The sequence below is a fragment of the Lithobates pipiens genome, unplaced genomic scaffold (assembly GCF_037356315.1).
Source record: "Lithobates pipiens isolate NorthernLeopardFrog02 unplaced genomic scaffold, aLitPip1_a1.2 Scaffold_16, whole genome shotgun sequence".
Lineage (NCBI taxonomy): Eukaryota > Metazoa > Chordata > Amphibia > Anura > Ranidae > Lithobates > Lithobates pipiens.
In genome coordinates this window covers 385,899,607-385,913,828 of record NW_027507748.1, presented here as the reverse complement: position 1 = coordinate 385,913,828, position 14,222 = coordinate 385,899,607, and the positions used below count along the sequence as shown (strand labels likewise).

The following is a 14,222-nucleotide window of genomic DNA, read 5'->3' as shown; positions in this document are numbered from 1 at the left end:
CCGGTTAGATAAGTGAAAGCATTTGAAAATCAACACTCTAATCTCTGTAACAAATCCACGTTTAACCCTTTAAATGCTGATAATAAGTTTTTGGAGGTTTTTAAGAATGTTGTCATAAATGATTTAGACAATCTCAAAGTACGTAAAGTAAAGGACCCCCAGTATATCAAATTGGGAATGGAATCCCTTAGGAGCAGGGATAATATTATCATACGCCCCGCAGATATAGGGGGAGGATTGGTTATTTTAAATAGGATCAATTATATGTCCGAAATGAATAAACTTGTCGGTGATACCGACACATACCATATTCTGAACAAAGACCCCATGTTGCAGTATAAGGATGAATTACATTGGTTAATAGAAGAAGGAAAAAATAGAAATATTCTTAATAAAAAGGAGGGATCTTATCTTGATCCATTATTTTGCAGAACCCCGATTATATATAGCCTACCAAAAATCCACAAGGATTGTGTCAACCCGCCTGGCAGGCCTATTGTCAATGGTATTGACTCTATCTCTTCTAGAGTGGGTCAATACATTGACACCTTTTTACAACCCCTGGTGTTTAAAACCAGAGCATTCCTTAAAGATACTAAACACATCATTCAAATCCTTGAATCATTAGAGATTACGGCCTCTTGTTTTTTTGTGACTGCCGACGTTGGTTCACTGTACACTATTATAGGACACAATGATGCACAAGCTTTAGTCCAGTGGGCTATGTCTACTTATTCTGATTTATCTGAGTGCCACAGAAAATATATTCTCAAATGTCTAGATTTTTGTTTATCGAGGAATTATTTTTGGTTTAATCATCAGTTCTTTTTACAAGTGAGGGGGGTTGCCATGGGGGCTAGGTTTGCTCCCAGTGTGGCCAATCTATTTATGGCCCACTGGGAGGAGGACGTTGTGTTTCGGAACCGCCCCAAGGAGTTAATTTGCTACAATAGATTTATAGATGATCTTATCCTTATATGGGATGGTGACCGGCTTGGTCTGGATGAATTTATCGGCACCATGAACGGTAATGAAAAAAAAACATCCAGTTATCATGGAATATCAGCCAAGAACGGATGGTGTTTCTTGATCTTGAGATCACCAAAGCGAATGATGGGCTAGTATTAAAAAATCATTTTAAGCCAACTGATCGGAATTCGTACATTCCCCTGGGGAGCTGCCACCATAAGTCTTGGTTATGCAATATCCCCAGGGGACAGTATGTAAGATTAAGACGGAACTGCTCTCGTATGGATGATTTTGTGCATCAAGCCCATGCCCTATCCTCTAAATTCCAAGAAAAGGGATATGATCGCTCTGTTCTTGAACATGAAATTTCTTTGGTCCAACAGATGGATAGATCCCTTTTGGTTAGAGATAAGATAAAAGAATCAGGAGTGGAAGGGGTCAATTTTAGAATGGTTCTCGATTATAACGTACAGTATAAGAAATTCGAAAAAGTTGTTGCCAAAAATTGGTTTATATTGAAACAGGATCGAGTGTTGGGCCCTCTGTTACCTGCACGGCCCTCTTTCATATATAAGAAGGCTCCATCAATACGTGACCAAATAGCACCGAGTGTTATCGATCCTCCTGTACAAACTGAAAGTAGACTTTTCTCTTTCTTATCCGGCTTCTATGCGTGCGGTAGATGTACGGCATGCAGACATTCTAGATGCAATGTAAAAAGGAGAAAATCTTTTATAGCTACAAGTAACAATAAGGAATATAAGATCGATAAACTTATTACCTGCTCTACCATAGGGGTGGTATACATGTTACAATGTGAATGTGGTCTCCAATATATTGGCAGAACCTCTAGACCCCTACACGTGAGGTTGGGTGAACACGTAAATAATATCAAAAAGGGTCTTAAGACCCACAATGTGTCTCGCCATTTCAAATTGGTGCACTCTCAGAATCCCAGAGGTTTAAGCTTTTGGGGGATTGAGAAGGTAACCAAACATTGGCGTGGAGGTAACTTCATACGCCAATTAAGCAAACGTGAATCTTATTGGATCCATGAAACAAGGGTTCTTGCCCCGAGAGGTCTAAACGTGGATTTTGATTTAAATTGTTTCATTTCGGACAGATAATTGAATTGTTTCTATTGTATTAGAATTTTTTCCTTTTACACTTGTATTTGTATTTTATTCTTATTTTAATTTCATTATTTTTATTTTTATTTTTTATATTTATTTTTATTATTTTTTATTTTTATTTTTATTTTTATTTTTATTTTTAGCTTTGATTTATATTTTGGTACTTATTGTTATTAATCCATGTGTGGATCAGTGTAGCTTTCTGATGACGTCAGCGGCATTGCGGGTATATTTATTAGATTTTTATTTTTGACTTACCAGGGGATTATATTGTACTGCTTTCTTTAGGCAATATCCTTTTTCTTTCTCCACATAGTTTATGTGAGAATAATTAGAGGATTGTATCTTGTTGCCAATTAGCAGACTATTATTTAGCCTTTCTCTGTTTGGTTTTAACTTCTCCATAGCATATATATTTTTTGATGCTTTCTCTCTCCTTCCTGTGTTTGGAGTGAGCGCAGATCTATGTTCCGGTGTCACGTTTGATACGTGCTGTCTACGGTATCTGTCTTGCGCATAACTCCGCTTGGTATTGGTTCTCTATTGGTGTGTTGGTATAAAAGCGGCCGTCCGACGTCATTCCGTCACCGCTGATGAAGTCCCGCCTACTTTCTGGGACGCAACGCGTACGGACCACGTGACCTGCGTCGTGACGTCATCCGCCAGCTGACACACTGATCCATGCATGGTACTTTTTATCTGAGCACTCAGCACTGGAGATCAGTGCTTTCAAATGTGAGTGGTATTTGTCTTTTATTTATTCGTTTAATAAATTTGCATCAACGGAGAGCACTAGATTTGCCTGTTCTTTTTCATATATGATATCACATTGATCTGATGATACGGAGGAGAACCTTACCTGGAAATGCTTCCGCTTGGTCTGCTGTAACCTTATGATCTACCCTTGATGGGAACATGCGTTTTTAAGTCAGTGGTCATATCTCATGCTGTTTGTGTGATTCTTTGCAGTCCACGCCAAGCTGATCACCTTGTCTCATCGCGTCTACAATCATCGGCTCTCTTAATTCACATTTTGAGGCCGGTAACACCAGAAAGAAAGCCTTCTTGGAGAGTTGGCAAACATCCTGTGTGCATGAGGCCTAAATAACTGCCAGGCTGAGTGGAATGGGGTGACTGTGACAGGTGACGGTGGTCCTGTGTGGTGGGAGGACCCTCGCCTCACAACTTGAAATCCATATTGGAACCTGCTGTGACACAGGGTTGGCTTATAGACAAGGCCTGGAGAGTCACGAGAGCAAGGCATTGCAGTAAACATAAAGCGGTGGCTTCCTGTGATGTGAGCCTATATGGCAAAGTAAATACAAAATGCAGTGGCGATCAAGTGTTAGGTGCCCAGGGAGCACACAAGAATCTGTCCTACATCCCTATCCTGAAATTCTAAAGGATAACAAGAATCAGAAAGGAGTCTCAGAGTGTCTGTTGGTACCAGGTATAAGAAGGTTAAGTGCTTGGAAACCGGAATGTGAAGAAATAATTGAATGGCTTGTGGTTTCTAACCTGCTATCTAGGGTCAAACTCCATGCCTCAGTAGCGCCACAGGTCTGCCAGTCTCCCTTGCTGCTGTAGTTCAACCACCCAAATGCTACCATTGCTACTTTCACCTCTTGGCTGCAGCTGAAGTCAAGTTATGTTTGAAGTTGGAACTCTGATTGCCTACTATGGCAAAATTTTCTACACACAGTCATCTTTTAAGTATGATTTCCTAAGGCACAAGGAAAATCTTTATAATCACTGCATGTGCTTGTAAAATACATTAGGAAATAATTAATTGCCTAAAAAACTAAATTACATTTTTTTTTGACAATAAATACATGCCTAGATAAAAAAAATGCAGTTCCCCATTAAATGCTTTCTCTTTTTTTCCCATAGAGATGCATAGCTTGATTAACAGGTTACAGAATGTTACCCTCCCATTGAGTATAGTCTATGAAACATGCAGAGCAGAGCTCTCAAATTCTCAGTGCTGTAGTGCACAGTGGACCTTTCACTGCATTCTCTAGTGTAGGAGTTCTAAAACATTTAATTCTATCAGTAAGAATTGGCAAAAACTATGAAAAGACACAAAGAGGAAGCCAAGGAGACCTCTCCTCTATCAGGCAAACCTCATGGAATTAAACGACTGTTCCGACAACTGGTACCCTATGGATTTTGTAATGAAGCAAAGATACAGTTTGGGGTGGCCATACCTGTGGTAAGACTTGACTTCAATGAATCTATTTTTCTATTTTTACTGTTTGTGTCGGTCAGATTTTCTTGAGTGCTGTCTTCTAAATAATTAAGGCAGTATTAATCCCAAAACCAAACATGTATTATATTGCAGTTTACTAATTATTAGATGTGGTGACTGTATTCGTATTTTATCATTTTTTTCCTCTGTTTTCACCTGGTGATCTGGCCAGTAACATACCTCCTATATTAGCATGCCCCCACTCTGGATGAGGGAGCACAGGGGGCACCTTTGGATAGCAGCATTGTCAGGCTGGGTGCAGGAGAGTGTTAGATGTACTAGCAGATTTAAATACACTAAGGCTGGGGTCACATATATGTGGTGTGGGACACTGCATGTGATGCATGTGAATCGCACAGCATTCCTATTCAAATCAAATGATTATTTGCAGTGCAGTTTGAGGCCATTCATTTAGTATGGTCTTAATTCTCACTGCACCACACAAAAAAAAATGTATTTAATAGAAATAAAGTGGTCAAGTATAAGGCAGAAACTAACTGGTACATACGATAAAGACAAAGGCACTCACAAGATGGCCCTGTAGTAATGATTCAATGTTAGTAAAGTGATTTCCCTGCTGAACTTTTTTGATCTGACAGGGGGACTGCCTAAGCCAGAACACACCACAGAACGCTCTCAACCATTGGCTGAGATTCAGATGCAGATTGGTTGCTGGTTTCCCACCATGCTCGTTCAACAGAAGCCAGTCGTAAGATTTGCTTCTGTCAAACAAGGACCTGTACACACAGGCAGAATGTCAGCCGATATCTATTGTACCGGACGATTTTGGCTGATATTCGGCCCATGTTTACAGGGCTTTACTCATAACTAGTCGGTGGTCCATAGAGATCTTATTTAAAAGCTGCTCAGTTACTTCAGGGGTGGGCATTAAACACCAAATCTACCTTAGCTGTGTGCAATTAGCTATATAGTACACCGTATACCTAAAGTGCAAAGATCATCTCTTTTCATACCTAATACATGTCACTAGTAGGGATGAGCCGAACACCCCCCGGGTTGGGTTCGCACCAGAACTTTCGAACGGACCCCGCGTTCGAAACGAACGTTAGAACCCCATTGAAGTCTATGGGACTCGAACGTTCGAAATGGAAAGTGCTAATTTTAACGGCTAATATGCAAGATACTATCCTAAAAAGGGTTTGGGGACCTGACTCCTGCCTCAGGGGACATGGGTCAATGCAAAAAAAGGTTTTAATAACGGCCGTTTTGGCGGGAGCACTGATTTTAATGACGATTAAAGTGAAAAAAAAAAGTAAAATATTCCTTTAAATATGGTGCCTGGGGGGTGTCTGTAGTATGCCTGTGAAGTGCCACGTGTTTCCCGTGTTTAGAACAGTCCCTGCACAAAATGACATTAAACGGAAATAACACCATTTAAAACTGCTTGCGGTTTTAATGTTATATCTGGTTCCTGCTATATGGTTGAAAATCATTCAGAAAAATGGCATGGGTAGCCCTCCCTGCCCATTACCAGCCTATTTGGGTCTTGTACGCATATTAAGGGGAACCCCGTACCCATATTAAAAAAAGGAAATGCGTGTGGCCCCCAGGCCCTATATACTCAGAACAGCAGTATACAGGCGGTGCAAACAAGACAGGGACTGTGTAGGTTTGTTGTGTTAAGTTGAATCTGTTTGTAATTTTCAACCGGTACATTTTTAAAGTGTAGCTCCAGTCAAAAAAACTATTTTTAAGCTTTTTGGAAAACATAGGGAAGGGTTATCACCCCTGTATAATTTGTTTTGTCGTCCATCTTTTTTCATCTCACTTGCTGCTGTCTCCTTGCGTTTGCAAGTAGGAGATGTTTGTAAGTTGGATGTTTGAAAGTAGGGGCCTGCCCTATATTATAGCGGTATGTACTGGGTACAGAGCACGCAGACAGCACGCACTATCTCCTAACACTACTGACTGCAAGCTCTATTATTAACCACTTGACCACTGGGCACTTAAACACCCTTAATAACCAGACCAATTTTCAGCTTTCGGTGCCCTCACATTTTGAATGACAATTACTCAGTCATGCAACACTGGACCTATAGGAAATGTTTGTCCTTTTTTTCACACAAATAGAGCTTTCTTTTGGTGGTATTTAATCACCTCTCAGTTTTTTATTTTTTGTGCTATAAAAGAAAAAAGACCGAAAATTCTGCGAAAAAATGAATTTTTCTTCGTTTCTGTTATAAAATTTAGCAGATTAGTAATTTTTTCTTCATAAATGTTGGCCAAAATTCATACTACTACATATCTTTGGTAAAAATAAGTACAAATTGGTGGATATTATTTGGTCTTTGTGAAAGTTATAGAGTCCACAAGCTATGGTGCCAATATCTGAAAATTGATCACACCTGAAGTACTGACGGCCTATTTCCTTTTTTTTTTTTCCACAAAATTGTCATATTATCAGGTTATTTCACACACACAGCATATGCATACCACAAATTACACCCCAAAACACATTCTGCTATTACTCCCGAGTACAGCGATACCACATGTGTGAGACTTTTACACAGCGTGGCCACATACAGAGGCCCAACATGCAGGGAGCGCCATCAGGCGTTCTGGAGCACCCAGGCCAATTCTGACATTTCTCTCCTACATGTAAAAATCATCATTTATTTGCTAGAAAATTACAGAGAACCCCAAAACATTATATATATATATTTTTTTTAGCAAAGACCCTGGAGAATACAATGGTGGTCGTTGCAAATTTTTATCTCACACGGTATTTGCACAGCAATTTTTCAAACGCGTTTTTTTGGGGGAAAAAACAGTTTTGTGCTTAACCAGTTGCCGACCGCCGCACGCCGATGTACGTCGGTAGAATGGCACGGGCAGGCATAAGGACATACATGTACGTCCCTTGCCTCCCGCGGGTCGGGGGCCCGATCGGGCCCCCGCCCGGTGCCTGCGGCGGTCGGTATTCGTTCGGGAGCGATCCCGGACGAGGGGACGGCCATTCATTCATGGCCACCCCCTCGCGATCGCTCCCGACGAATAGAAATCCCCGGTGACATCACTTCCTCTCCTGTAATGTAAACACAGGAGAGGAAGTGATGTATTCTCTCCTCCGTGTCGGTATTTTTCGTTCCGACACGGAGGAGAGCGGATCAGTAAGTTGCACCAACACTCACACACACAGTAGAACATGCCAGGCACACTCACACCCCCCCTTTACCCCCCGATCACCCCCCCAATTACCCCTGCCCCCCAGTCACAGTGACACCAATGTCATTTTTTTTTTTTTTTTTTTTTTTTTTTGCATTGGTGTCATTTGTGACTGTAATAACTGTTAGGGCAGTTAGAGTTAGCCCCCTTTAGTTCTAATGTACCCCCCTAACCCCCCCAATAAAGGTTTAACCCCGTGATCACCCCCCGTCGCCAGTGTCACTAAGGCTGGGTTCACATTGCAGCGGTTTATGAGAACGAATGTGATTCGCACCGCACTGCAGTGCAAATCACATCCGATCTCTGTGCGATTCGAGTTCAGCCATTCGCCGCACCCGCCGCACCCGCCACACCCGCCGCACCCGCCGCAAATTCGCACGGGACCCTTTTTTTGGCCCGCAGCAGAATCGGATCGCATGGGTGTTCACACCATGCGATCCGAGTTTGCAGATCGCACTGCGATATGCGAACTGATCTGGGGGTGTCAGTAACATTTCACTGACACTCCCAGCAGTTCCCATAGGGCAGTGTGAACTGCCGCCGGGAGGCATGCGATGCGGGAACCCGCCGCGGATTCGCGGCGTTTCCGCATCGCTCCAGTGTGAACCCAGCCTAATAAGCGATCATTTTTCTGATCGCCGTATTAGTGTCACAGGTGACGCTAGTTAGGCAGGTAGGTATTTAGGTTCGCCGCAGCTTTTTATAGCGCCAGGGACCCCCATATACTACCGCATAAAGCCCCCTGATTGCCCCCTAGTTAACCCTTTCACCAGTGATCACCATATAACTGTTACAGGTGACGCTGGTTGGTTAGTTCTTTTTTTATAGTTTCAGGGCACCCGCCATTTATTACCTAATAAAGGTTTAACCCCCTGATCACCCGGCGGGTGTCATTTGTGACTAATAACTGTTAGGGCAGTTAGGGTTAGCCCCCTTTAGTTCTAAGGTACCCCCCTAACCCCCCCAATAAAGGTTTAACCCCGTGATCACCCCCCGTCGCCAGTGTCACTAAGGCTGGGTTCACATTGCAGCGGTTTATGAGAACGGATGTGATTCGCACCGCACTGCAGTGCAAATCACATCCGATCTCTGTGCGATTCGAGTTCAGCCATTCGCCGCACCCGCCGCACCCGCCGCAAATTCGCACGGGACCCTTTTTTTGGCCCGCAGCAGAATCGGATCGCATGGGTGTTCACACCATGCGATCCGAGTTTGCAGATCGCACTGCGATATGCGAACTGATCTGGGGGTGTCAGTAACATTTCACTGACACTCCCAGCAGTTCGCATAGGGCAGTGTGAACTGCCGCCGGGAGGCATGCGATGCGGGAACCCGCCGCGCATTCGTGGCGTTCCCGCATCGCTCCAGTGTGAACCCAGCCTAATAAGCGATCGTTTTTCTGATCGCTGTATTAGTGTCACAGGTGACGCTAGTTAGGCAGGTAGGTATTTAGGTTCGCTGCAGCTTTTTATAGCGCCAGGGACCCCCATATACTACCGCATAAAGCCCCCTAATTGCCCCCTAGTTAACCCTTTCACCAGTGATCACCATATAACTGTTACAGGTGACGCTGGTTGGTTAGTTATTTTTTTTATAGTTTCAGGGCACCCGCCATTTATTACCTAGTCTCACTAGTGTACCCCTAAATTTAGGGGTGTCTACTTTCCAAAATGGGGTCATTTGGGGGGGGTTTGTGCCATCTTGGCATTTTATGGCCTTCAAAACTGTAACGCCCTTAGAAAGCCTGAAGGCGGTGCTTGGTTTTCGGGGCCCCGTACGCGGCTAGGCTCCCAAAAAGTCCCACATATGTGGTATCCCCGTACTCAGGAGAAGCAGCAGAATTTATTTTGGGGTGTCATTTCACATATGCCCATGGCATGCGTGAGCAATATATCATTTAGTGACAACTTTGTGAAAAAAAAAAAAAAAAAAAAAAAGTTTGTAATTTTCCCGCAACTTGTGGCAAAATATAAAATATTCCATGAACTCAACATGCCTCTCAGCAAATAGCTTGGGGTGTCTACTTTCTAAAATGGGGTCATTTGTGGGGGTTTTGTGCCATCTTGGCATTTTATGGCCTTCAAAACTGTAATAGGTAGTGAGAAGTGAACTCAAAAATTTACGCCCTTAGAAAGCCTGAAGGCGGTGCTTGGTTTTCGGGGCCCCGTACGCGGCTAGGCTCCCAAAAAGTCCCACATATGTGGTATCCCCGTACTCAGGAGAAGCAGCAGAATTTATTTTGGGGTGTCATTTCACATACGCCCATAGCATGTGTGAGCAATATATCATTTAGTGACAACTTTGTGTAAAAAAAAAAAAAAATTTTTTTTTTTGTCATTATTCAATCGCTTGAGGCAAAAAAATAAAATATTCAATGGGCTCAACATGCCTCTTATCAATTTCCTTAGGGGGTCTACTTTCCAAAATGGGGTCATTTGGGGGGGTTTTGTACTGCCCTGCCATTTTAGCACCTCAAGAAATGAGATAGGCAGTCGTAAACTAAAAGCTGCGTAAATTCCAGAAAACGTACCTTAGTTTGTAGATGTGACAACTTTTGCGCAAACCAATAAATATACAATTATTGACTTTTTTTTTACCAAAGACATGTGGCTGAATACATTTTGGCCTAAATGTATGACTAAAATTGAGTTTATTGGATTTTTCTAATAACAAAAAGTAGAAAATATCATTTTTTTTCAAAATTTGCGGTCTTTTTACGTTTATATCGCAAAAAATAAAAATCGCAGAGGCAATCAAATACCATCAAAAGAAAGCTCTATTTGTGGGAAGAAAAGGACGCAAATTTTGTTTGGGTACAACATTGCATGACCGCGCAATTACCAGTTAAAGCAGCGCAGTGCCAAAGTGTAAAAAGACCTCTGGTCATTTACCAGCAAAATGGTCCGGTCTGAAAGTGGTTAAAAAACAAACAAAAAAAACAGTAAAGTTAGCCCAATGTTTGCATAAAGTGAAAGATGAAGTTATGCTGAGTAAATAGATATCAAACATGTCACTCTTCAAAATTGCACATGCCCGTGGTAAGGCGCCAAACGTCGCTACTTAAAAAATCCCCATAGGCGACACTTTAAATTTTTTTTTACTGGGGATGCCTGTGGCCAATCATGGCTCTCCTCGCTGCTGGCGCTACGATTGGCCAAGCATGCGGGGTCACAGTGCATGCTTGGTCAATCATGAGCCAGCAATGCACTGCGCCACCGCAGTGCATTGTGGTCCGCGCGCGCCACTCGAATTTTGACGCGAACGGCCCAAACGTTCGGAATTCGCCGAACGGCCGAACAGCCAATGTTCGAGTCGAACGTACGTTCGACTCGAACACGAAGCTCATCCCTAGTCACTAGGAAAAGGCTTCCACAATACTATTATAATAAGTACTTATATACAAGGTTATTTTGGCATTAACTAAATCTTAATTAAATATAGGTGGTAACTATTTAAAGATGGGTACTAGAACACAGCATAACTATAAGTATATTACTCTTTCATAACACAAAAGTAACTTTCCAAAGACAATTGTTCTGCAATCGTCAAGCATCTTTTAACTGGTGTATCCTTATTTATATTTTACACTAACATTATCTATCATTATTCCCCCTTAATGAGTTTTCCTAAGTTCAAACAATAAAATTACCCCACATGCAGGGAAATGTAAGTGTATTATTATATTATATCTCAAAATATAATTTTTAAATGTGCTACGAGTTGTTTTATATGCAGCAGAGGAAGAGAACACAATCAAACAATTCTAAAAATAGCTAACGAGGAGAAAAGAAAAAAATATATTTGTGATATATAAATCCATATATTCATTATATAAATAAAGATATAAGAGTTTATCTAATTAAAGAATCGTTTAAAAAAGAGACAAGCTTATATTAAAGGTGCTGATTATTTCCCCTTAAAAGTTTTCCTAAATTCCAGGCACTAAAAATTATGCTGGAAAATGTAAGTATAATATTTTCCCTCTGAAAATATTTTTACATGCTACAAGATGCCCCATATACAGCAAAGAAAGGGACCCTAATCTCATAAGTCTAAAAATAATTTTATATATATATATATATATATATATATATATATATATATATATATATATACAGTATCTCACAAAAGTGAGTATACCCCTCACATTTTTGTAAATATTTTATTATATATTTTCATGTGACAGCATTTTTATACAAGCTGTACACTCACTACTTTAGCAAGCTGTAATTTCTTCAGTGTTGTCACATGAAAAGATATAATAAAATATTTACAAAAATGTGAGTTGTGTTCTCACTTTTGTGAGATTATATGTATATATATATATATATATATATATATATATATATATATATATATATATATATATACATACACATATATATATATATATATATATATATATATATATATATATACACACACACACACACACACACACACCCATATATATATATATACGGTATATACGGTATATATTTAGATAAAAACAAGCTTACATTAAATGTGCTTATTAGTTCCCCTTTAAAGATTTTCCAAAGATTTAGGCACTAAAAATTTGCCACATGCTGGAAAAATATATTATTTCACCACTTTTTTTTTTTTTTCATGCTACAAGGTGTCCTATATATAGAAAAGGAAGGGACTTCAATATAATAAGTCTGAAAATAACCAGTAAATTACAAAAAAAAAAAAAAAACTGTGACATTTAAATCCATTAAGACTAGGCTTTATCCTAAATAAAAACTTGTTTTAAGTAGAGACAAGCTTATATTAATTGTGCTCATTAGTACAAGCTTGGAGGTTTTCTTAGAAATCAAGCACTGAAAATTCCATACAGCAAAAGAATGTGCTCCAATCTAATAAGTCTAAAAATGACCAGCAAATTAAATATATGTTTATACCATAAATATATATTTATGGTATATACATTTGATAATATCTCTCTCTCTCTCTCTCTCTCTCTCTCTCTCTCTCTCTCTCTCTCTCTCTCTCTCTCTCTCTCTCTCTCTCTCTCTCTCTCCCTCTCTAGCAGCAGGAGCCATTGAGTGAGGAGGCAGGCTGATACAGTCTATAGACACACAGAACCTGGGAGTGAGCCTGCATATCTGCCCCCACAGCAAGTGCTTGCTATGGGGACAGACACCGAAGAGGAGAAGCAGACAGCATCAGCGAAGGACCCTAGAAGAGGAGGCCAGTTCATTAAGGGCACATGGGCGCTGCCTCCACTATCCTTGCCACCCCCACCCCCTATCCATGCATCTGGCCCCTTTCAGGATGCTGGGTGCATTAATTACAGTGGCGGGGGTGTTTTTTTTGAAGCACTGATTAGAGCCAGAGGCTCAAATAGGCTTCAATATAGGGTTTATTCTGGGTGCAGAGCATTGCACTCGAAGTCCACCCAGGTGTGTTAGATGACCGAATGAATATTCATTATTCTCACACTGAATTGCCTCTCCGCCAATAAGGAAGCGCAGGTCTAAGACACGTTTCCTGTCTGGCTAAAAGGAGAAGCATTCCAATTGGCCTAGGAGGAGGGAGGAGACACATGGCAAGACGCCGTAATACCGAGAAGGAGAGCAGGGGAAGGTGCCGCAAGTCAGGAAGTGATGCCCACCATAGAGGGGAAGGAGATGCCGCAGTGATGTCAACGAGCAGAGTTGGGGAAGGGGAAGCCGTTGTCTGTCAGGAAATGCTGCCTGCCATAGATGGGGTAAATGCTAGACTTGTGCACAATGTAAAATTTTGTTTAGTTTCGGTTCGTTGTCATTGGTAAAATACATAATTTCATTCTGTTATATTCGTTATGTTATGTTAATGCATTTTCGGATAATTTGGTATTTCTGTAGAGTGTCAATATTTGTTATACTGAATCTCGAATCATGTTGAATTCATTTATGCATGTACATATATTCGTGATAATGATTTGTAGATTGGAAAGTCGTTTATTTATTGAATCTGTTAACACACACAATGACAATATCTCTTCTCCTCTGCTCAAATACAATACAACACCCTTCTCACTCAGTTCTCAGGAATGCACTTTGCCGGTAATCCAGCCTCCAACACAAAATTAATCAGCTGATTGGACTGTAAAGCCCCATACACACTATCAGATTATCTGCTGAGTTTTTCCTTCAGATTTACCAAAACCATGTAATAGAAGGGCCTGCCTGATTGCATACACATTGAAACTCCTAAGGTTTGTCCTCATATTATGGTAAATCATGGTTTTGGTAAATCTGAAGGAAAAACTCAGCAGATAATCTGATAGTGTGTATGGGCCTTGAGATTTACTTTGAGTTGGCCTTTTGATGCAAAATTTGGCCAAATTTCGATTTGTTACTAAACTAATTGCACAAGCCTAGTAAGTGCCGAGTTCCTAACCGACCAACCGGACCGGGGGGGGGGGGGGGGTTGCTTGGAGCAGGTAAGTATAACATGTTTGTTATTTTATTAAAAAAAGAGTTTTTATTAATCCTTTAATCATTATCATAAACAAAAACTTTTTTATATAAAGACAATCTTATAATAAATATGCTCATTTGTACCCCGTTAAAGATTTTCCTAAGATTCAGGTAATAAGAATTAACCGCATGCCGGAAAATATAAATAGATAAACCAAATAATATCAAGCAGTATTTGAACCTCTTGGCACTGAGTGCATGCATATATGCGGCCTCTTG

General features: G+C 40.7%; 1 protein-coding gene across 1 annotated transcript in view; it reads left to right on the top strand.

Moving 5' to 3' along the window:
- The first annotated feature begins 3,034 nt into the window (after window positions 1–3,034).
- LOC143983033 (multidrug and toxin extrusion protein 2-like) overlaps window positions 3,035–14,222 on the top strand; it is a 229,168-nt gene continuing 217,980 nt past the window's right edge. The window contains exon 1 of the mRNA XM_077482260.1: window positions 3,035–4,314. Within this exon, the coding sequence (XP_077338386.1) occupies window positions 4,174–4,314 (141 nt within the window). The 5' untranslated portion in view covers window positions 3,035–4,173. The remainder of the gene's footprint in view (window positions 4,315–14,222) is intronic.